Raw genomic sequence first — 21,812 nt, 5'->3', positions numbered from 1 at the left:
ATGAGCCCTGCAGAGGTCTGATGTGTTTGGCATCTGTTGGGAGGGGACATTAGTCGATGGGCAGAGTGTAAGGTGGGTTGTAGAATTTGGGCGTGTTAGTGCAGACATGCAGACATGCAGACATGGCAGCAGGATATCTATGGGCATCTGGAGTATGCTATTTGGTGAAGTTCGGTGGACATCTAGCTAGCGGTACCCCTAGGAGCAAAGTCACTGTGGGGACCACCCAGGAACACATCCCAGCAGGGGAAATACTCCAGGTAGATGACAGCGGGGGTGCACCTAAGGGCAAATTCATAGTGGAGCAAAGTAACATTGGGGGACACCCCTAAGCAAAATCACAGCAGCGTGACTATTAGGCAGAAACCTGTGCAGTTCCCTCTGGGACCACTGCAAAAGATTTAAGACTATAGGTGTTGGCAGTAAACCCACTTGGTAGTAGTCCGTACCACTCAGATTTACCTGGTAGCTGTGGCTGAGCAGTCAGACTTCCCTCAAGAAGAGTTAGGCAGTATGCAAAGTATACACAATAGGCACTCAGATACAATAGCACAAGCAAACACTGACCAGAGCTTTGGTATCAAGGTATATAATTATTTATTTAAAAACACACTATTGAAACACTCCAGCACTATTACTGTAAATCACTCTAAAACACAATTACTATTATTATATATACACTCCTTATTCCTTATCAGACACGTCTTAGTTAACACCACTTATTTCCAAACAGAGGTGAGCGCTTAACTATAGATGGCACTCCAATAAGTTAACGAAAAAGGGAGGGAAAAAGGAAGAATGTAGGAAAATACACCACACTAATGCTTAGGAACTCTTAAGCAAGGCAGGAAAGTCAAAAGTTACTTGTGAGCCAAAGTCCATAGGCCGGGCCCACTCTGGGAGAGAGCAGGGCACAAAGGCACCCAAGATCACACAATGACAACAGGCTTAAAAAAAGTCTTGCAGGGAGTTCGGAAAGGTTTTAGTTAGGCTCAGAAAAGTTTAGCCAGGGTGTCCCAGGCTAACCCAGGGTTGAAACCCGGGGGCTAAATCTACCCCGTACAGTCGGTTGCAAGGGAAGCCAGGCGGAACACGGTACCTTATGTGGAAAGGATCCTCCAGCGGGCGCAGTTGTTCCTGGCAGCGGGTGCAAGTCGCGGCGTCGTCCAGAGGAAGAGAAGATTTCGACGTGGAGGAAAGATGAAAGTCGTTGCACTGGCAGGGAAGAAACCAGCGCAGAGTTTTACGGTTTGTCCAGAGAAAATCTTGCACTGATCACAGCTGCGATTGTGAACTGTAAGCTGGATTACTGCAACAGTCTCCTGATTGGTACATCCCAGGCCAAACTTAAAACATTGCAGGTGATCCAGAAAAGCGCAGTGCAAGCTGTGCTGGGACCCAAGCGCAATATGCACATCTCCGTAGCTAGGCGCAGCCTGCATTGGCTGCCTGTTCAACAGCAGATGCATCATAAGGGGCTGTCCATTGTGTACAAATTCTTGCATGGCAAGACCCCTTTATATCTTATTACTAGGATAAAAAAGAAACCTGCTGGTCGTTTACTACGATCCAGTTGCAATACTACTCTGGTCCAACCCCTGTCTATTCTGAAAAGATTTGGAGGAGCTGGCTTTAATTCTTGGGCCCCTGCCCTATGGAACCCCATGCCAAAATACCTGGCTGATAGCAGTTCATTAGGTATTTTTAAGAAACAACTAAAAACGTTATTGTTTGATAAAGGCCAAGTGTAATTTTCTCCCTTTCCCATGCTGATGTCATTCATTCCTGTATTCCACCTAGGTGCAATTTCACATCAGTTCCTTTTCTTGTTGGCTTATAGGATGAATACTGCCCTCTTCTCGTGTCTCTTTCTGAATTTTATGTTTTTTGTTGTCTGTCTCTTCCCCTCTCTTGTGTGCGCCCTGAGGCCTTGGGGTTAGTGGCGCAATACAAGAACACAGATAGATAGATAGATGCTGGGGACCAATGAGACTCGGAGGTACACCCAGCGGCCAGCCAGCATGCTGTAAGGAAGAGGGAGGGAGGGAGGGAGGCAGGTAGGGAGGGAGGGAAGGAAAAAACAGATAACTGGATTAGCAGGGTAGAGGGAGAGAGAAGGAAGAGGAGAAGAGGAAAGTCTTGAGGAGTTTCCGGAATTTAAGGAGATCTGGCTCATGAAGGAAGATGGCAGGGAGACTTTTCCAGAGGGAGGCACCTGCTGAGAATAAGGATCTCCTTCCAAATCTCTGCTCGGAGAACCGGCTGACTCGCAGAAGGTTGGAGGTAGATGAGCGGAGGGCTTATGAGGGACAGTATTTTGGTATGCAGCGTTGCAGGTAGGTAGGTCCCAGGCCCCTGAAAGCCTTGTGAACAATGCAAAGGGTCTTGAATTTGATCCTTGCAGCCACAGGGAGCCAGTAAAGGGATTCTGTGATCTATCAGCGTCTCATGGTTACGCTAACATCCGTGGCGCATGGAAGCTGATTAATCCTTTTTCAGAGAGATGTGGATTTTACAATTGAACCAACTTGTACGTCAACCCTGTGCATCCTTTGCTCAAGGCTCTGTATAGAAATGGCTATTTTACAGAAACGTCAACAAGCCTAATAACATTCCATCTACAGCCAATGACGATGTAGACTATGGAAAACATCACAAGCGGGGAACCTGAGCCAAGACGCAGGATAGATAAGTCCAAGTAGAAAGTGAATAAACTCCCTTTACCATTTTATTGTAGTGTTGTAGTATTTCTTCAATTGGGGTAAACGTTTTCTCTTAAAGTGATTTTTAGCCTGCCCAAGTGCTTAATAACCTTGCACAGAGCGATGGCATCACTGCTTACGTTCCTTGATTGCATTGCAGCGGCAGAAAAAATTGTTCTATGTGATTTCTTTCTTCGAAGTAGAAATCATTGGGAACATGCTTTTACTGGAAGATTTTACCGCAAATAGATGCTGGGGGAGAACCCCCACAGCCCCTCCCCTAATCCTTCTACCTTAATTATGCACCTAAACCCACCCTCACACATATTTGCGGCAGAATCCATTGTCACAAATTTGATGATTTCTACCTCAATGAAATCTACTGCAGCAAAAACTCCCTATCCCGCAAATAATGATGTGCTCGTTTGTAGGATGACTTATTTGAGTCTGAGATATTGGGGTGAGGTCATAGCGTTGTTCTTTCACTGTGGATATCAGATTTCACAACTGCATATCTGTAATAAAAGACCAGTACTAGAGAGTGGAATGAGAAATTGGTAAATGTTGTGTGATAAAAGACTCGAGATAGACCTATTTCATAAAGGCAAACAAAAAATGAAATGCAAGGAATTCGATGCAATTTGACTTAATGGGAGTGTGTGGTCACCCTGGATATTTTGCTTTTCTTCACAGAGAGTGGAGCAGGCCTCTGAGTTTGCTGTGTCGGAAGTGTTCTCTTCTAAGACGTCGAACCCCCGTCGGCGACCGCTCGCTCCTGCCTTGGACCTGGAATCTACGGCCCAGCTGCAGGATCATGACGATGCATACGCTGAGGGTGAGAACCATTACTGGGGGAAATCAAAAGCATATATCACAACAGTACATAATGATAGGCACAGTAGAGCAATAGAGTCACCATTGGTATGGTACATCAATATTACAGGTCAAACCAATCAGAAAAAGCAACACAGACTGAATCTGGCAGTATCCAGCTCTACATTGTAGGCACCAATTCCTCCACCGCCGCCTCCGGGCATTGAACCAGGAGGTATGTCACCAAGGGGCCCCATATGTTCTTACGCCTAGTCCGTGGCCCACAGAGAGCACCATATTGCCTGTCAATGTGGCTCAACCACACCAAGTCACCCAGCCATGCTCAAATGGTAGGGGGAGCCCTCTTGGTCCACCGCATCGGCACACCTCTTCAAGCCATAATCATGCTAGTAGCCAGAAACTTGCGGACAGGGCCCAAAACTCCCGACAGCCAGCCAAACATACAGCATAGCAAATCACAGGGCACAACATGGTCCAACATTCTAGAGAGCACCCGCCACCCCTATCCAAAAATCGTACAGCTGAGGGTATGACCACAGCATGTGAAGGAAATCAGCCGGATGCATCCGACATCTTGGGCACATATCTCTCTTAGCAAGGTCAAAAAGGCACAGCCGGGCAGGCACCAGGTATACCCTATGAAGGGTCTTAAGCTGGATCAACTGGGGACGGGTTTTGAATGCCCCACTATGGGACCGCTTGCATAGCAGCGCCCACTGCTTGACTGTGAATGCAAACCCAGCGTCTTTTTCCCAGCGCTGTCTACACTTCAAGGCCTCCCGGGGAGAGTCACGCTGCACCTGGCCATATATGGTAGAAACAATTCCCTTGGCGGAGGCTGAATTCAAGAGATACTGCAAAATCGGAAGTGACGGGGGACAATCGGGAATGTAGGAGACCACGATTTAATCGACGCCCTTGCGCAGAAATTCTGCAGCCCCCTACGGAGGCCATCGCCCATCTTGGCTGTGAACAATTCCTGGGACACAAACACCACATCAGGATACAAGTCTGCCATAGTGCTTATCCCCACACCCCTCCATTCCTGAACCAGGGCTTCATCACAGGTAGGTCCTAGACACTCAATATTCCAGAGCTGTAGCCCCTATGGTAGGGGATGTCCACTCCTATCCTCTTAAGGATCCTATTCCACGCATGCACCATGCAAGCCACTGTATCAAATTTACACTCATCAGCCACCTTCCTTGACACCAGCACGCCCTAAGCTGTGAAAGGGTGCACCAAGCATTTTTCAATCCTCACATGTGGGTATGCTGGGGACCATGGCATTCAATTTGAAGTGAAGTGCACCTGCGCTGCTAGGAAATATAACTCCATATCTGGCACACATACTCTGCCACGGTCCTACGGGATGACCAAGGTGTCCCAGCAAATCCTGGGGGGTTCGGGTGCCATGCCAGCCTCACCATTATGGCCTTCAAGTCAGCAGAAAATTCTGCTCCTGGTCACACCGGGATGTTCTGATACATATACAACAGTTTAGGGACCACTATCATTTTGGCAATGGCATCTCAGCCCAGTAGGGTCAAAGGCAGTGTGTGTGCACCATTTCTCCACCTTATTCCTCAAGGCCATCAGTTATTTCATATGATTATCCTCCAGCAAGGACTGGGAGTTCCTGCTGACCCATATGCCCAAATACCGGTCTGACAATTGATCACACCTATACCCTCCAACATCAGCAGGCCTAACCGTAGCTTCATTAAGCAGAAATAGAATGGATTTGGACCAGTTGACACAGACACCCGAGTATTGACCAAATACAGAAACTTCTTGCGACAAGGGATGCAGGTTTACCCTGGGTTCCTTGAAATATAAAACCGCATCATCAGCGTAGAACAACACCAGCTCATTGCCCCTCTCCCTCATCGCTAAACCCTGGCCACCAGAGGTTCTATCGCCAACGCAAAAAGTAACAGAGATAGCAGGTGTCCCAGGTCAAAGGCCACAGAGTGCTTCACAAACAACCCAACTTTAGCTGTCAGGCTGGTATACAGAAGTCTCACCGCTGCCAGAAAGGGCGCTGGGACCCCCACCACCCTCAAAAAGGTAACTCCACTCAACTGAGTCGAACGCCTCTTCATATCGAGTAAGGCGCTGCCGCCTGCACATTGGGATCTATTTGAGCTAATACAGCGAACAGCCGGCAGAGGTTCAGAGAGGTCGGCCTCCCTGGGATAAACCCGGACTGGTCCAGGTGAATCATTCCTGAAATGAACGGGAGCAGTCTGTCCGCCAGGACCTTAGCAAAGATCTTGGTATCTAGATTAATAAGGGATATTGGGCGGTACGAAGCACACTCTAAGAGGCCATTCCCATTTTTTTTTACGATTAAGATCACCAGAGCCCTCCGTATTGTAGGGGACAGCTGCTCTGAGCCCAATGCTTCCTTCCAAATTTCCACCATGTACTTGGTGACCTCCAGCCCCAGATCCTTATAAAATGTCTTTATACCATGAGACCGAGGAGCCTTAGCCGTGGGAAGCGAGTGGGCAGCCACCAGGATGTCATCTACCGTAATCGACTTAGCCGGCACCTCTGCCGCCTCTGGGGCGAACTTCGGTACTGATGCTGCCTCCAAGTATTCAGCTAAATCACCTGCGACCAGGGGTTCCTGTGATTTGCACACATGTACAGATCCCTCCCGAAAAACGTCAAGGATGGCCTCGTACTCCACTACCACATGCCCGTCTGATCTGTGTATTGCTGCGATATTAGTGGCCCCTCCCTCCTGTCTCAACATTGCCGCCAGTAAGCGACCCGGCCTACCTTCCTGCCCATATTGCCTCGCCAACACCGGGCGCACCAGGTATTTGACCTCGTGGTCAGCCAAGTCATTGACCAGTCCAGAGCCCCCCTCAACCCGACGCTGGCCTCTGCATCGCCCATCAACAACATTGCAGTCTCTGCAACCTTGATCTCATCCTCCACCTCTTGCGGCAGTCACCTGATTGTTTTCAGCACCCCAAACTCCAAAGACAAACAGCCACCCCAGAGGACCACCTAGAACGTCTCCCATATAGAGGCCATCATGCGCAGAGAGCCTATATTATTCTGAAACGCTATGTCCGGCAAGGCCGTGGCCTTGAATCACCAGCAAGGTCTAGGCACCCACTCCTGGCCCATATCCAGCTACCACAAGACAGGGGAGTGATCTGACAGGGTTCTCGGGAGCAACACACAGTCAAGCGTCATACGCAGCAAGGGCACACTAACAAGAACATGTGCGAGGACGTGCCATGCACTGAAAGAATAAAAAGAATATTCTTTCACCCCAGGGTGTAGCACATGCCAAACATCCTGCAACTCAGACATGCATCTCTGCACCACCTCAGCTGCTTGAGAAAAGGGACGGGCCGTCCCAGCAGACCTATCCAATGACAGTGGCATTGAGGTCCCCTGCCCACACAATGTTAGTATGCATATATTTATAACAGCAGGAATGGAGTGATTCGTAGAACCCCCCGGGTCATCCCCATTAGGGCCATAGATATTCACAAACATCACTGGAGTATGAGCCCAGCTGCCTGACAGTGACAAACCTCCCCTGTGGATCAATGACCTTCTAATATTTGAAATCAGAGCAATCTATGTATCAGCGTCATGACCCCAGCCGAATATGTAGAATATGACGTATAGTATCTACTGGATCCCCAGGCCCTAGCTACCCCTTCATTTGCTGTTCCAAACAGGTGGGTCTTTTGCAAAAGGAGTACCCTGGCGCCATGTTGCTCACAATAATTAATCACCTTGCAGGATTTGCGCGGATTGTTCAGCCCTTGCACATTCCAACTTCTAATATTACAGCCAGCCATAATTCCATGAGACCAGACACCAACTTCGCTCTGCACTCTCTTTACACAAGTAAATTTCGACTGCGCACCATCACACCTCAGGTACACATGAATTAATTTTCAAAAACAACTTTCCCGAAACTACTCACACCCCTACCCCAAAATCCCCCAATCTCAAGCTTCCACTCCCACCCACACTGCCCAACCACAACTAGCAGTGAAACCTCCCCCCCCATTATCGGTCAACCAACCACAACCAACATGGGTAGCCACCAGGGGGCCACCGGACAAGGCCACCAGATTGACAACTCAACACTAACTGCCCTCAGGGGGAGGCCAAGGACAATAAAGGAATCCAGCCGCAGGACCTACTCGTTACATAAACTAGCCTTTTGTACTGACACCCAGCGCACCCGTACAAATGTAGACCTCCATCGAAAGACCCACAAGCATCCGCCCCCCAAAACTCTGGGGAGTGAGCAGGCATGGTCTGTGAAGCATCTACTACATCATTGCAACATAAGCATAGTCTCAGTCTTTCGGCAAGGCTTTCAGGAAGTCGTGGACTGCTGCAGGATCAGTGAAAAAGTAGGCTTCATCCCCATGAAGGGCCATTAGCCTGGATGGATACAGCGTAGCATACTGTAGGCTCCAATCTCGAAGGGAACGCTTCGCTGCCAGAAAGGAGAGGTGAGCCCGCTGGACAGTTAGGGTTAAGTCTGGATAGACCGAGACCCGGGCTCCCTCATATTGCAAATCTCCCAGTTCACAGGCTTTTCTAAGGACCGTGCCCCGATCCCTGTAATTCAGCAGGTGAGCTATAACCGGGCAGGGGCTTTGGCCTGGCTTAGGGACCACCTGCAATATCCTGTGTGGCCGCTCAACCAGAAACTGCGAGGACACTGGAGGGGGTTGCAACACTCCTGAATAAGTTCCTCTTAAAGACCTCCATGTTGCGTTGTGGCACAGATGCCGGGCTCCCCACCACACAAATGTTGTTCCTGCAGACCTTGCCTCCAAGTCCTTGTACTTTTCCTTTATCCCCTGAACCTCTTTCCTCAAAGATCAAATCGTATGCGTCCCCTCTACACTTGTATCTTCTAGCACTCCCACCCTGTGTTCTGCTTCAGAGATCCGGCCACACTCCTTGTCCAGTCGTTCCTGCATACAGTCCACCTTGTACGTCATCGCATCTAGGTTGGTATTAATGGAAGCAAGCCCAGAGCACATTTCTGCCAGCACTAGATCTGAGGCTGGCGCACCTCCGCCAGGGGTGGGCTCATCCCCTGCCCCACTATGAGCAGGGCCAGATTTATCCAGGTTTTCCCAGGAAGACGGCATCTTCTCACTCCTATTGCCCAAGCCCTCTTTCTGGGAAAAAGGTAACTGGGTCTGCCGTTTATTGCCCTTCGCCATTTGTGTAGCATGCTCCGCAGCTCAACATGGTCGCACTCAGGGACGCCCCCCATTGGCACTGCAGCCACATCTTCCTGCAGCACCGTGGGTGGCTAGCAACTCGTCACTGCATCTAAACAAGATGGACAGAGGAGAGGGTGCAGTGCCCCGCCCAGGCAGTACTCACTGTTCAGGATCCCACCAAAATGCTTCCAACAGCCAACAAATCCAAAAGGAAACGGGCCAGTGTCTCATTCTAGCATGAAGTTGGAAGTTGGGATGCAGCCTGTACAGCGGGTGAGCAGCAGTACTGGAGATCGTCAGATGGGCCGACAAGGACCTCGCAGGGAGGTCGCAGTAAGCATAGATAGGCAGTGGGGCCTGTGGGCCAGTAATGACATCTCTGTTTCCTGCTCACCCCCACTATCTGCCTCTGTTGTACGTTGCCAGCGGGGGCCCCCTACTGCAGGGATTACACAAATGAGCCCGCTTCTGCAGTCTTCAGCAGTCCTCAGCAGCTCCGGGCAGCAGGGAAGCCCATTCACCGGAGAGGAGATCCTGGGGCGAGCTCCTCCCAGGCAGGGGTGCTGCTCATCCCGCGCCCGCTGCATCCCTCCACAGCGGCTCTGGCTGTCTGGGTCCACCTCTCAAAACTCTCCGCCGGAGCGCAGTCCCTCAGCGCATCCCCCCCGTCAGGCCCGTAGGGCAGCACACCACCAGCAGCAATCTTCCTGCTGCAGCATCAGCGTGCTCCGGATCTAGGCGGCAGGCACCCAGCCGGCACCCCCGGGTTCTCACAGGGTAACGCCATAGCAATATGGCAAGGGTGCGCTCGGCGCTAACTATATATGGCATCCCCCTACTCCAGCACTTCGCAAAGCTCAGCAGTCAGCGGTCATCTTGGTCGCGAGCACCTCCCACCCCCACACCCACCTCCTTTTAATACGCCCAGTCGAGGCCGGCTCACTGGCTGAAACCAAGTTGTGCATTGGAATACAACAGGCAGGCTTTTAATTCTCTCCAATGTTACCATTCATCCTTGGTTTTCGGGACAGTCCCAGATTTCACCCCCTTGTCCCTGGCTGCCCTGTTTCCTCTGCAAATGTGTCCCAGATTCTTGGTGGTATTTGCCGTTCATCCCTGATATTTGGAGACAGTGCTTGGTTTCAGCCTTATGTTCCTGTCTGACCAGTCCCTCAAAGTGTCCAACATTCTTTCTGATAATCTAAAGACCTACAAATGTGCATTCCCCACTAGTCCTTGGCTAGTAATAATTGACTTTTGGCAAGTCAGAAATTGTGTGCTGTGTGCATGTGGAGAACAGAGAGTGAGTGTTCTTTTTATGCCTGGCTAGTGGCTTGCAACTTGAAATGTGTACCTCTAAAGTGTGAGGGGTCAGTAATGTGAGGGGGACAACTGTTTGATAATTCAGTAATGTATGCCATTTTATTATCAAAGAAAATATGTCAAAACACCTCACTATCTCATCTCTGCTGAGGAATTCCATGCCTAACCAAAAGCTAAGGGGACACACTCTAACACAGGATAATTGGCCCTCACACTAAGCATCAAATACATATAGAAAGAATACAGTAATTAAACATGACATGAACACCATTCACAATTCCTGGATGACCTTCTAATGTCCTGGGTAACTTTCCATCCCCAGGATTCAAAGTCACCTCTGCAAATGTCCAACCAAAGAAACAATTGTCTTGGGTCAGTTCTTCATGTTTCAAAGTCAAATTACAAGTTCATTAACAAAAGGTTGCACTGACAACAAATCTCGTCTCCTGGGTGAATTATCCTCTTTTCACTTTCAGCAAAAGAGCACCAATAGCAATCCCGGCCACGATGCTTTATCACCTCTTTAAGAAGATTTGCCACAGTTCAAAAGGAAATGCAATATCCCCACTGTCTGCAATACAGCTAGGATTTCTTGAATTGCAGTTTTAGTATTCACAATGGTATAATTGTCAGGATGACCCCTTGTTGCTGCTGATTTCACTTCAACAAATAGACTTTTACTTGCTTCACCATGAGAACAGTCACCTTTGTCCCACAGTTTGCCACCTTATCTGGACAACTGCAATGTTGCATCTACTGACAACCAGATATACCACCAGACTTTCAGTGTTTTGAACCACTACCACACCACAGCTTCAGTAGTTAGACGTGTAGACCAGCTTTGACAAGATATTCTCCAAAAACATTTCAACCTCTTCAGGTAGGCAAGGCACTCTTCCTTTGAATGACTTTCTTCAAAGGGATAGCCTTTTTGCCTCTCTTGCCTGTCTACTACCAAAACAACCTGGATCCGCCTTTAAGACTCCCTTCTCTCTGGCTTCTACAGTCTTTGGCACTACAGGTTGTGCCTACCTTAAAATAATCTTTACACAGACAGTTCCCCTTACCCGGCTTTTCCAATACCCCTCTACCAGCCATTAGCCCAAGTAATAACCCAAAAGCCTTGGTGCCACTCTCATAGCTTCAGGTAATGCTTGCACACTTGTAACCTAGGCCAATTTACTGTTAGCAACTTCACAATACAGCTGGATTGCTCTTTAACTCTAAGAAAGGCTGTCTTCACTATTCGAATGAGACGCCTCTTGGCTTGGGCAATGCTTGTTCTTGTCTTCAGCAGGTTATATACTTTAACCTTTGGTAAATGAAAGATATGTCACTTACAAGTATAGAATAGGATGCAGTGTTCCTGTAGACACCACAATTAGACATAGGCGACCACTCTTTGAGTTCGTTTTCATGGTTTAAAAATTTAGTTAGAATTGTATTCCGATGTAACGTTGAAGGATAGGGTTCAGTCCCTCTTTAGGAATCACAGTTGGGCACACATGACCACTCTTTGATGTACTCTTCTTAAATTCAAGGTTTCCTCAATTGGAAAGTATTCGGTAATGGTTTTCGCAGCTTTTCCTCCCTTAATTGGAGACACGCGACCGCTGATTTAGGTAGAAATAGTCTCTTAAAGATTGGACAATGGATTAAAGTACCATTAACTTTCTACGTGAGTAAGAGGAATACTTGCACGCAAGTGCTACATTTCCATTGTTCTGGGACTTGAGATTCAACAAACAGGTTTTACTTGCTTTTGCCCAAACGCAAGTTAACATGGAGTTGGATACTGTTGCTGGCAATGCTTGCGCAATGTTTTAGAAAGCCATATTTTATTCACCGGCTTCTCTGATAATTGCTCTGTGGGTCGCACTGCTTTCCCGACTTATGCCATAACTCCTGCTTCTGGCTTCGTAAGGACCCACGCCCTTCCTCTGCAAAGGTGTCTCTGGTCCGGCACTGAATACTGCTCCTCGCCTCGGTCTCCAGCACAGTCTCGACATGGCAACCATGGCAATCCGGCTCAGATGGAGAAAACCAGGTCTCCTGCACATCTTCCGCTGCACAGCCTCTGCACTTCAGAGTTTGGGGCAATAGGACTCTCTCCGAACACGCAGGTGAAATCTGCTGTTTCCACGTTCCGGCGTTCTTCTTGTTCTCCCATTTCTGCTTGGTTTGCCAGCCGTGTGCTTTCTTTCTGCTTCCATTGCTACAGCTTGCACTCAAGCTAACGTTCCAGCTCCTTCCACCCCTTCCTTCTGCTTGCACCTGAGGATTCCTTTTTATGCTTCCCAGGATCCCTGAGGTGTTAGGCTCAAATGCCTGACTACCGAATTAACTGTTAGGCTTAATTGCCTGACTGCTGCAACTGCATGCCTCTTGAGCCCTCTTCCTTGTCCCAGTATTTCCGGGACTTGTAGTCCCTTTCTGCAAAGTTGTTGCCTACACCCCTAGTTTTGATATGAGAGTCATGTACACTAAAATGACAATAAGCCATTACCTCTTTTGGTATCCTAGGTCTCGGCCCAGATACCAGGAAACCTTATCATTCCATTCCCCAGAAACATTACATGTAAGAGCAGCAGAATCAGGAAGTCCTGCTCCTCCATTGTCCTGGAGTACTGTGCTACCCATTCCCAGTTTACAAGATTTCTACCGGCCTACCTTCTAAGTTCAGCCCAAGCCTGCACCACTTGCGGATCCTATTTGCAGGTTATAAATCACAAACCACATTGCTGAGCTTTCCTTTTGGTGGGAAGTACTTTTTGGGGGGTGTCACAACCGCTGGGTTCTGGCGGTTATGGAAGAGGTGGAAACATGGCGGTCGTCCGACTGTGCCGCCACGTTGTGCTCACTAGCGCTGTTTACATTCTAGTCTTTTCCAACATGGCCGCCGCTGTGTGTACTTCTCTGTTCGCGCTCGGCAGTTCGGCGCGTTGCAACTTCTGATTTCCTCTTCGTTGCTTGCGCTCCACAGTGCTCTCGCTTAGCGGAGTTCCGCTCCTATCCTATATTTCCTCCTGTTGCCCTCTCTTACCGGTGCTCCTTCTTGTTTCGCGGGCACGGTTGCTCTCCACCTCTTTTCTCTTGCCTTACTTGTTTTTTGCCGTTTCTCTCTGGTCACCCCCCCCCCCTTACCTTTAGTGCTTCCCTACCATCAGTTTGCCAGTTTCCCGCATTTCAGCTGGCTTTGGATTTTCCTTCGTTCCGCACCATCGGATACCTACACTCCAAAGGGGTTTTTGTGCCGTTAGGCTTTTCCCCTTGCCGTACTTGTCTGTCGCGGGGGGGAGTCCCCGCGAATTCATTCCCAAGGGGTCGCGGTGGCTTCCTCCCGAGGCAGACCCTATCTACACAAGGAGAGGAGAACATTTACTCATCGACCTCGTGGAAGGAAGTTGGACCTCTCGTCTTCATCAGGTGAGGAGGAAGGGGAATTAAAAGACTCAGGATTTGAGTGGGGTGGACCACATCGCGGGCAACCCTGCTGATACACCCACCGCGTCAGGCATTTCTGATAGGGGGAGCAGAGGGAAATCGTATTCAATGAATAACTTAATTCAGGAAGTGTGCAGCTTCCAAAGCCAGTGTTCCTTTCAAAAAACATGGTTGCTATTATTTATTGTGATTATGCATGTGCTAGATAGTTTTCTAAAACACGTAATTTTGAATGGAAATTGCTGTTTTTATTCGGTCTTTGGTGGTGTGTTTTCTTCCATGTTGCAGAGTAAAGATCTTGCAACTGTCCAAGCATAACCAATGGGATTCTCTATAGGCAAACCTCCTTTAAATTGCGTCAGGAAAACAAACTCCCCCTACTTGTATTGAAGGGTTCTTTTGACTCCACGTCCATGCTTTTATTCCAATATAAGCCTGTAAATGTCTGTGTGATCATTTTACATGAGAGGGATGCAAATGCTCTACCAATGGAGAGTAACATTGCCATCAGTGAGATGCTTTTGTCATTTAAAAATAGCTCGCCCCTACAACACCACCATTTTGTAGTATGTTAACTGAATCTCCTTGCAGTTGGCTATCAAAGGTGGGAGAGTGGGATGGTGCATAAATGACGGCGAGGAGATCTTGCTCTGCTGGTAAAATCCTAAATTGGTGATGATGCTGGGAGAGAGGGGATCTGCACTCTGTAAGGGCTGCAGAGGGAAATCCCACATCGGGTTGTCTGAGGACAATGGCCATTCACTGGGATTAGACTTTTCATGCAACTTTGAACTTTGCCAATTTTTCCATACCTGGCTTTGACTGGGAAAACACAATTCTTGCTCTCACTCTCCCTTTGCACCCTCCTCTAATGCGGGAGACCACCTGATCTCTACCACACCCTCCCTTTGTCATGACCCACAGGACGCGCCCCTTTTGGTCTTCCTGGTCCTTATCGCAACGGGCCTTGCATTCCCTGACACTCCCAACATGGCCGTCCAGCGTGACACGCCTTCCGCGGTCTATAGGTTGGACGTAACGTATTCTACTAATAGACCGCACCCCCGCGGCTCCGCGCGTCTCAATGCTATTAGCAAGTAGCGATCAGACGTGTGCTCCGTAGTTCGCAGTATTGCTTTCCTGGTTCCTAGCTTTTCTACTTCCATTCCTTGCCCCTTTCCCGTTCCCTCTTGCTTCCTGGACTTGTGCGCCATCAGCACATCTTCTTCGTTTCCCCGGATCCCCAGATTGCTGCATCCCGGAATCTTAAACACACGCTGGAGTCGGAAGAGACTCGCTCAGCCTTATTCAAGTCCAGGTCTGTCCGCAAGAAGACACCGCCCACGGAGTCCAGCAAGGATCGTTCTCAGGTGAGAAGGGGGGAACTCCGTGACACCCTTGGGGCGTGAGGGGGGACACCTCTGCAGCCAGCAATCTTCCACCAGGTAGTCTCGGGAGGATAGCTCAGGGGCAACGTGCTCGCCTTGGAAGCAAGACAACACGGAGCAACACAGGTTCAATCCCCGGGTCCGCGCTTACAATCCTCTGGGTGTTATGTGCGTTATAAATAGCCAATCATATCATATCAGGTCCTCCTCCCTACTCTCCTGCAACTCCACTCCTTCCCCCCCAACCCCCATCATCTAAACCTAACCTTTCCCACCACCCCCAACCTCACTCCCACGCCCTCCTTATCTTCCAGGCCCAACTGTTGCCACCACTTCCTGCATCACGCGCTGTTTCCTGACAGATCTGAAAAATGTGGCAAAAGTGGGCAATCTCGTGAACATCTCTGGTGAGGGATTTGTATTGCGGATGGTGGGGACTATGTTGATGCATCGCTGACTGGAGGAGAGACTGGCGACATGTTGGCATAAGTGGTTGGAGTAAGTAGATACAAACACCAGGAAGCATGTCAAGTCAGTGACATTCAATGTATACTGGTCTTAGACCTCAGAGGCTGGTAACAGTGCCTTATTTATAAAATAGTGCGAGAAAAGAACAATATGCCAATGAGATCATAGCCTGTGAGCTGTGCCAGGTCCTATTTATGGCAGTGGAAGGCCTTCAAAAAAATGCTGTTGCCGAGTTCCTGTTTTTGCTTGACAGGAGACTGGCGGGCAGTGGCATAGATGGACAAATAATTTAGATTTTGTAGAGGGCCCCTCTGTAAAAGCAACAAAAGAAAAGAGCAGGAGTACCACTGCTGTTGTTTTTACTGACACCATTTTAGTGCCGGCATTATGGGCTAGAACCCTTGGGCTCATGTGAGTTGTTGGTGTGCATGCTGTGGTGGTGTCTCTAGCTATATAAGTTGGGCAAGCACAAACTTACTTCTGTCCATTTTCCCCCACTAGTGCTTCTCTTTTTTGTAGAAGTAGTTTCATATAGTACTACAAGGATAGTAGGTTAAGAATGAAGGGTTGAAATTAAGGGCGCTACGAAACAGCTGTGTCCGTGGTTGGCGCCTTATAAAAACCCAATAAAAGTAGGGGGATACGGAGAGGTAGAAGAATCCGGGTAAAAGGCTATGGAAGAATGGGCTAGGGGGAAAGGGCGAGGTGTGAAGGGGGGAAGGGTAAGGAAAAAGTGGTGAAGGTTAGTTGACAAGGAGCCTGGAGTAAAGAGTAGTGCGCTAGGGGCAACTCTTGCAGGCAGGCACCCTAAAGATGAAATCAGCTTGGGGGGAAACTTCTTGAATGCATTTAATGGACAACAAGATGAGAATGCGCTCACTGAAAATGGTACTTGAGGAAAAATACATGAGGAAGTAACATAGGTTTGTAAGCTGGTGGGGGCATGATGACCAGCTCAGATCCTCTCTTCCTAACCCCCCAAACTCTAAATTGCTTGCTTAATGATTGACTCAAAGACTGGGGGTGTCCGAAAGCCAACCGATGGGAATATGGTAACTTTAACTCTCACCCATATCCCTCCTTCTCTTAAAGCAATGTGCTTTAAATCTGAGTAGTAAAAACTGCAAGTGGAGCATAGTACTGGGCATTGCAAAGTAATACGACTGCTCAAAAAGTAGAAAGTGGTGTTACTTGAAACCGCTTTGTGGATTATGACAAGGCAATGTAGTCCACAAGATGTAGACCGATATCCAATGCATTTGCATAATGAAGTCCATCGCAGGGAAGATAGTCTAGTAAGCCCTTCAAGGTTAAGATGTTATCCAAGTCTAGATCGTAGTCGTGTGGGGTCAATGTGTAAAATAAATGATAACATTGTGAAAGGTGCGCGACTGTGCGAACGTGATAGGGTTTGATCTGTGTCTACTGAAATTGGTTGACAGTTTTGAAGGAGTGTGGGGTTGTCAGCTTAATGTCTGGTGCTTCATTTGAGGTTTTTGAGGAATAGCGAAGGAGGCTGATGGAGCACCTCCTGTAATAAAGAGGACTTGTGGAAGGTAGGCGGATTGTCACTTGTACTGTATTCACAGATTAAACTCTCCTTTGATAAATACGTTCACTCTGATCCATGAACATCTTCCACCATCACGCGCCTGCTTGTGTGTCTGAGCGAAATACACACACACATTGGAGAGAGGAAAGAGGCAGTGCTAAGTTAGAGTTAGGGCCGGTAGCACGCTGAAGGCTGGATGTGGCAGTGTTGGGGGGGATAGGAGTTACCATATCATGAGATGGAAGAAATCACATGTGGAGGCACATACATGGAAGCGATGGCTGAAGGAGTTAAGGATACAGCCCCATTCTGAAATTGCAATATAAATACGGTAGTGGACATCTCAATGGAAACATGAATGAATCATGATGGGGAGATCATCAATAAAGTAGGCTACATTAGACCTGTTGAGGTGATGCGGTGTGGTGTTGCACTAACACAGAAGTGAATGATCACTCTGGACAGAGTGACACACCAGGGGGAGAAACGACTAGAAGCAAGTGTGAGAAGGGTCATGAAAGCCAGGGTCCATCAGGAGTACGAAAGAAAGCAGGGAATGCAAAAACCAGAAACGGGAAGATAATTCAATACGTTACAATTATAGCAAGGCCTGGCTAATTAAACAGGTCAGATCTCGGCAGTAGGGTAGAGGGGGTATGTTAGAATTTCAATATCTACTTGCCTATTCTGACCCGCTAAGAGTATTTTAAAGGAAATTTGAAAATACGTAGTCTCTAACCAACGATATGGATTAAATGCTGGCATATCATTTTTTTAATGGTTTTTGTCTTCTTTATAACTCTTCATAAGAGTCTCAGTATCAAATTCTAAAATCAAATGGTGCTTGTCTCGTCCAGAAAAGACTCTGAACGCTCCTTGATGGTTTCTTTGTCTTGCAGCCCAGGACCTGCTTAGCGACTGGATGAATTCCAAGCTGAGGCTCGAGCTGGCAAGTGATGACGACGATGACGATGACGCTGGAAAGGTGGATGAAGAAAACCACCTGAAAGAGCCAACCCCAGGGTTCCTGAAGTACAGCAGGTTTGATGGTGAGAGGGCAACAGCAGTTCATGGTGTGACTCCACTCTGCAATCATTGTCCATGATTGTGTTATTGCCTGCTGATGGAGGTTACAATTATGTAGTCAAGCGTGGCATCAGGTTATAGGTCCAGAAACCTGACCAATCGGCATTGCCAAAGTGAAGGCAGATGAGAAGCGCTCAAGGACCAGAACTACCTTCATCCCCTGGAGGTACATGCTTTACAACTCATATCCACACAGCCACATGTTCAGGTGTCATGTTTGGACATCAGTTATTATGTTCTCACACTGGCTGCCACTGTGTGAACATTATAAGGGTGTCCAAAACATAGAGGCAAAACACATTCCAACATGGCTACCATGCAAAAGATGCGCAATGTCTCAGGAGAGTGAGCAGTCCCCCTTCCATGACCAAGATTTAAAAAGCAAGAGGAGGACCAGAATCATAGCAACAAAGACCAGGGAGCTGCTAGAAGGAGCAAAGGGGGAATAAAAAAGTAGTTGTAGGCTGGCACTCTTAGGGGCCATGACAATCCAGGTGCCATCCAGATCCTTGGTATCTCAAACGATACAGGGGATTAAGGCCCACAAACCTTGGTTCCTAGTTCACTGCTCCATTCTGGGCTCTAATGATCATTTGATTCCCTTATTTTATATTTTCTCTTGCCTGTACACCAAGGAATCCGTAAAGTTTACTGGCTCGGGCTATACTGCTGTCCTGGACATTGTGACAAAAAAAGAGGTCCAGTCACTCAATTCTAGCGCTCAAAAATAGTTTTGAACTTTAATATCTTTGGTGAACAATGTTTTCGAAATAAAGTTTTCATAATTGCTTTGCAATGTTGTTCCCTTGACACGTATTTCCCCACAATTTCTGCGGTTCCTCAGGAGGGTTAAATGTTTCAATAGCACTCCTTGTAGGTATATAGTACTATTCAGTGAAGTAGGAAATAAAGGAAAAGAAAAGAAAAGAAAATAAGAGGCAGTCTCTTAGTTCATTAATATCTCATCTACTGATATTGAGTTGCATATTCTAAATCATATCTCACAATCTCCCAATACCAATTACGACAATTTAGAACATTACCATGGTGTATTGCTACACCACTACATATTTATACTTTTTATATCACTACTTATATCCATCTACTTTGTGCATTGCTTTTTATATACGTTTCTAAATGACCAAGATTAATTCATCAAACATACTTTCAATCTGTGTGGATACGACAAATATGCAAAAATGGATAGATTTGTGTTATTCACCCACTTACTTACAAGTGGAGAAATCACCTACGTTCTGTGGGTGGGCTCTTTCAACAAAGTGAACCGGCGTGCACAAAATATTTTGCGCAGTAAAATTCACTTTTGTGATTAAGCCAACCTGCAGAATGCGAGCAAAGGCATGCCTCGGACCTGGTTGCCACAAATCAAAGCAAATATTGATTAAAAATTGGCTGCTCTTTGATCTGCGGCCTCCATGAAGCTCTTTTCCCTGGGCTTGATCCCTTCTCTCCAGAATCAAGAGCTTAGAAAAGAGAGTGCTCAAACTCTTACAGAGGAACAGACTAGGGGTAGGTCTATGTCACATAGTTATGGGCTTTATTCAAAACTACTATTTAAATGTTCTGGGGTTAACTACTTGAGAGGTGCCTGCTCATCAAGGAGTACCTAGGTAAGAGCTGGATCCTTCAGTCCCTCCAGCGAGGACAAAATCACCACTGTGGGCAAGGACCGTAGCCAGAACCTATCCCCTCTGGGGCAGCTTAGACTGTTGCTGTAATACTCAAGCAACATTGTACAGCACTCCCTTGCTCCTGATCTAGGGTAATTGAATAAGAGCCCAAATACAAATCATTAGATACATCTGCGATGGAAATTGTATTTACTTCACCTCACCCTAATGGGTGGTCAATTAATTCATGCAAATCCATCTAAATGTAGTACAGAAGTGAAAAGGATTGTGGGAGCCCCTCTACTGAGAATGAGCATGGGTCAAATACCCTGTTCTATGGAATGTCTTCCACTGAGGAGGGACTACAACAACATTTTAGCTCACTGCACCCTTCACAGGGGAGAAATCTCATTTGCATATCAGTCTTTGTCCTACTCACAAGGGCAGTCCAGCACTGAAATTCTAGGCAGTTGTCCATTGTACATGAGTACCATCAGCAACCCCAGACACGTTTTTCAGCCGTGTTCGGCCTTCTCAGTGAGGTGAAGCTGAACCTCTCTAAGGCACAGTGAGCAAGGGGCCCACATCTGGATTGCCCTTGGTTACTTAGGGTGAACCCCCAAGATTTACAAAATTGAAAATGATTGTGGGAGCCCCTCTACTGAGAATGAACATAGGTTAAATACCATGTTCTATGGAATGTTGGAGTATACTCTATGGCTTTGAGATTTTGACCAATAAAGAAGTACTGTGGTTGAAGTTGCTTGAAGGCAAATTATGACGATACTTCCTTGGTCACCCAAAAGCGACACCGATTCAGGCGATTTGCAGAGAATTGGGTTTAACGTTGTCACTGACTAGATGGCAGATAGCTATTAGGCATTGATCTAAATACATATGAGAATCTCACCACGTCTTATAAGGATATCAAGAGGGAGGCTAAAGACTAGGACACCAGTTGTAGTGTTTCTTATCTTTCTTCCAAAACATTATATAAAGAATACACCTTACAAGGTTTCCCTATCGATCTCCCTTTTGGATATATCAAGAATACTGAAAACTGTAAGGGAAGGCGATTTATTATGCACTTGTGACTAAACTTGCTCCCCACCAATGGCAAAGAAGCCCTATTACTTAAGAACTTGTAGGTTATGCATTTCGGCAGTTGAATCTGCAAGACATTTATTGACTTCTTGCCCACGGTTTATGAAAGGGGATATGGAAAATGTGTGACCGATCTCGCGAACATAGAGAGAGAGACCAATTTCGGGCCTTTATATACTCCAGAAAAATCTCCTTTCTTAATGCAGCTGTTTAGTATGTCTGATAGAGAACAGATATTTGGTGGGAAATGGATAAGATGTCATCGGTTGCCTGTATCTATGTATAGGAGCTAAATTAATATTACCCATTATATTATTGCAAAGTAGAGCGGGACGGTTTGAAAATATAGCTGCTTTCATTCTCAACTGTTTCTAGCAATGTTGTTGTCTAGTGCTTAAATTGTCTCTAGTTCTTAATGTAACAGTTCTCCTTGTTTTAGAAGCTGAGTATATAATCGTGTTTAAGGTTTTGTTTTAATGTCTTAATCTTGTCATATTTTTATTGTGAATTAGATTTGTGTATTTAAAAGGTGGAAAATGGTTATTTTACCAAATCAGCTATAAACAATAAAATAAATAAAAAGATATCTACAATTAACGTCAAAGGATAATACTAGTTCCAAACAGTGTCCCTTCCTATGAGGGGAAGAGTAGGTTAAGACAAAATGATTGTGGGCAGAAATAATCGTCAAAATTCTACAATGTCTATTGCAGTGGGAATGTCTACCCAATAGTTCACACACCTATTTTCGAAAGATGGCAAACTTGTGAGCCCCAAGGAAGAGAGAAGATGATCAAAGTGTACTACAAATGAAGAGGCAGGGCTCAGTGGATAACATAGAAGTAATTCATTGGACTATGTAATGGACATCATTCTTCAAGATGTCTTCTAACCTTCTGACTGGACCACTAAGCGTGTTCATAGGTGCCAGACATCTCACTACAATTCTGGCCCTCTAACTCTCTTTTCTGTTGATCCCAGAACTTCAAACCTTTGGCACAGTGGTACATTTTTTAAATAAATCCCCTTTCCACTTCTTCTGTTTC

At 47.0% G+C, this 21,812-nt stretch overlaps 1 protein-coding gene across 1 annotated transcript in view; it reads left to right on the top strand.

Moving 5' to 3' along the window:
- The window catches only part of CCDC191 (coiled-coil domain containing 191), a 299,595-nt gene that overhangs the window by 78,500 nt on the left and 199,283 nt on the right, over positions 1 to 21,812 (top strand). The window contains exons 3-4 of the mRNA XM_069635893.1: positions 3,396 to 3,537; positions 17,845 to 17,994. Of these exons, the coding sequence (XP_069491994.1) occupies positions 3,396 to 3,537; positions 17,845 to 17,994 (292 nt within the window). The remainder of the gene's footprint in view (positions 1 to 3,395; positions 3,538 to 17,844; positions 17,995 to 21,812) is intronic.

This window comes from Ambystoma mexicanum, chromosome 7p (assembly GCF_040938575.1).
Source record: "Ambystoma mexicanum isolate Mex_15411 chromosome 7p, UKY_AmexF1_1, whole genome shotgun sequence".
Lineage (NCBI taxonomy): Eukaryota > Metazoa > Chordata > Amphibia > Caudata > Ambystomatidae > Ambystoma > Ambystoma mexicanum.
Note: the sequence above shows the minus strand (reverse complement) of the source record. Positions and strands in the feature narration are given on the sequence as shown.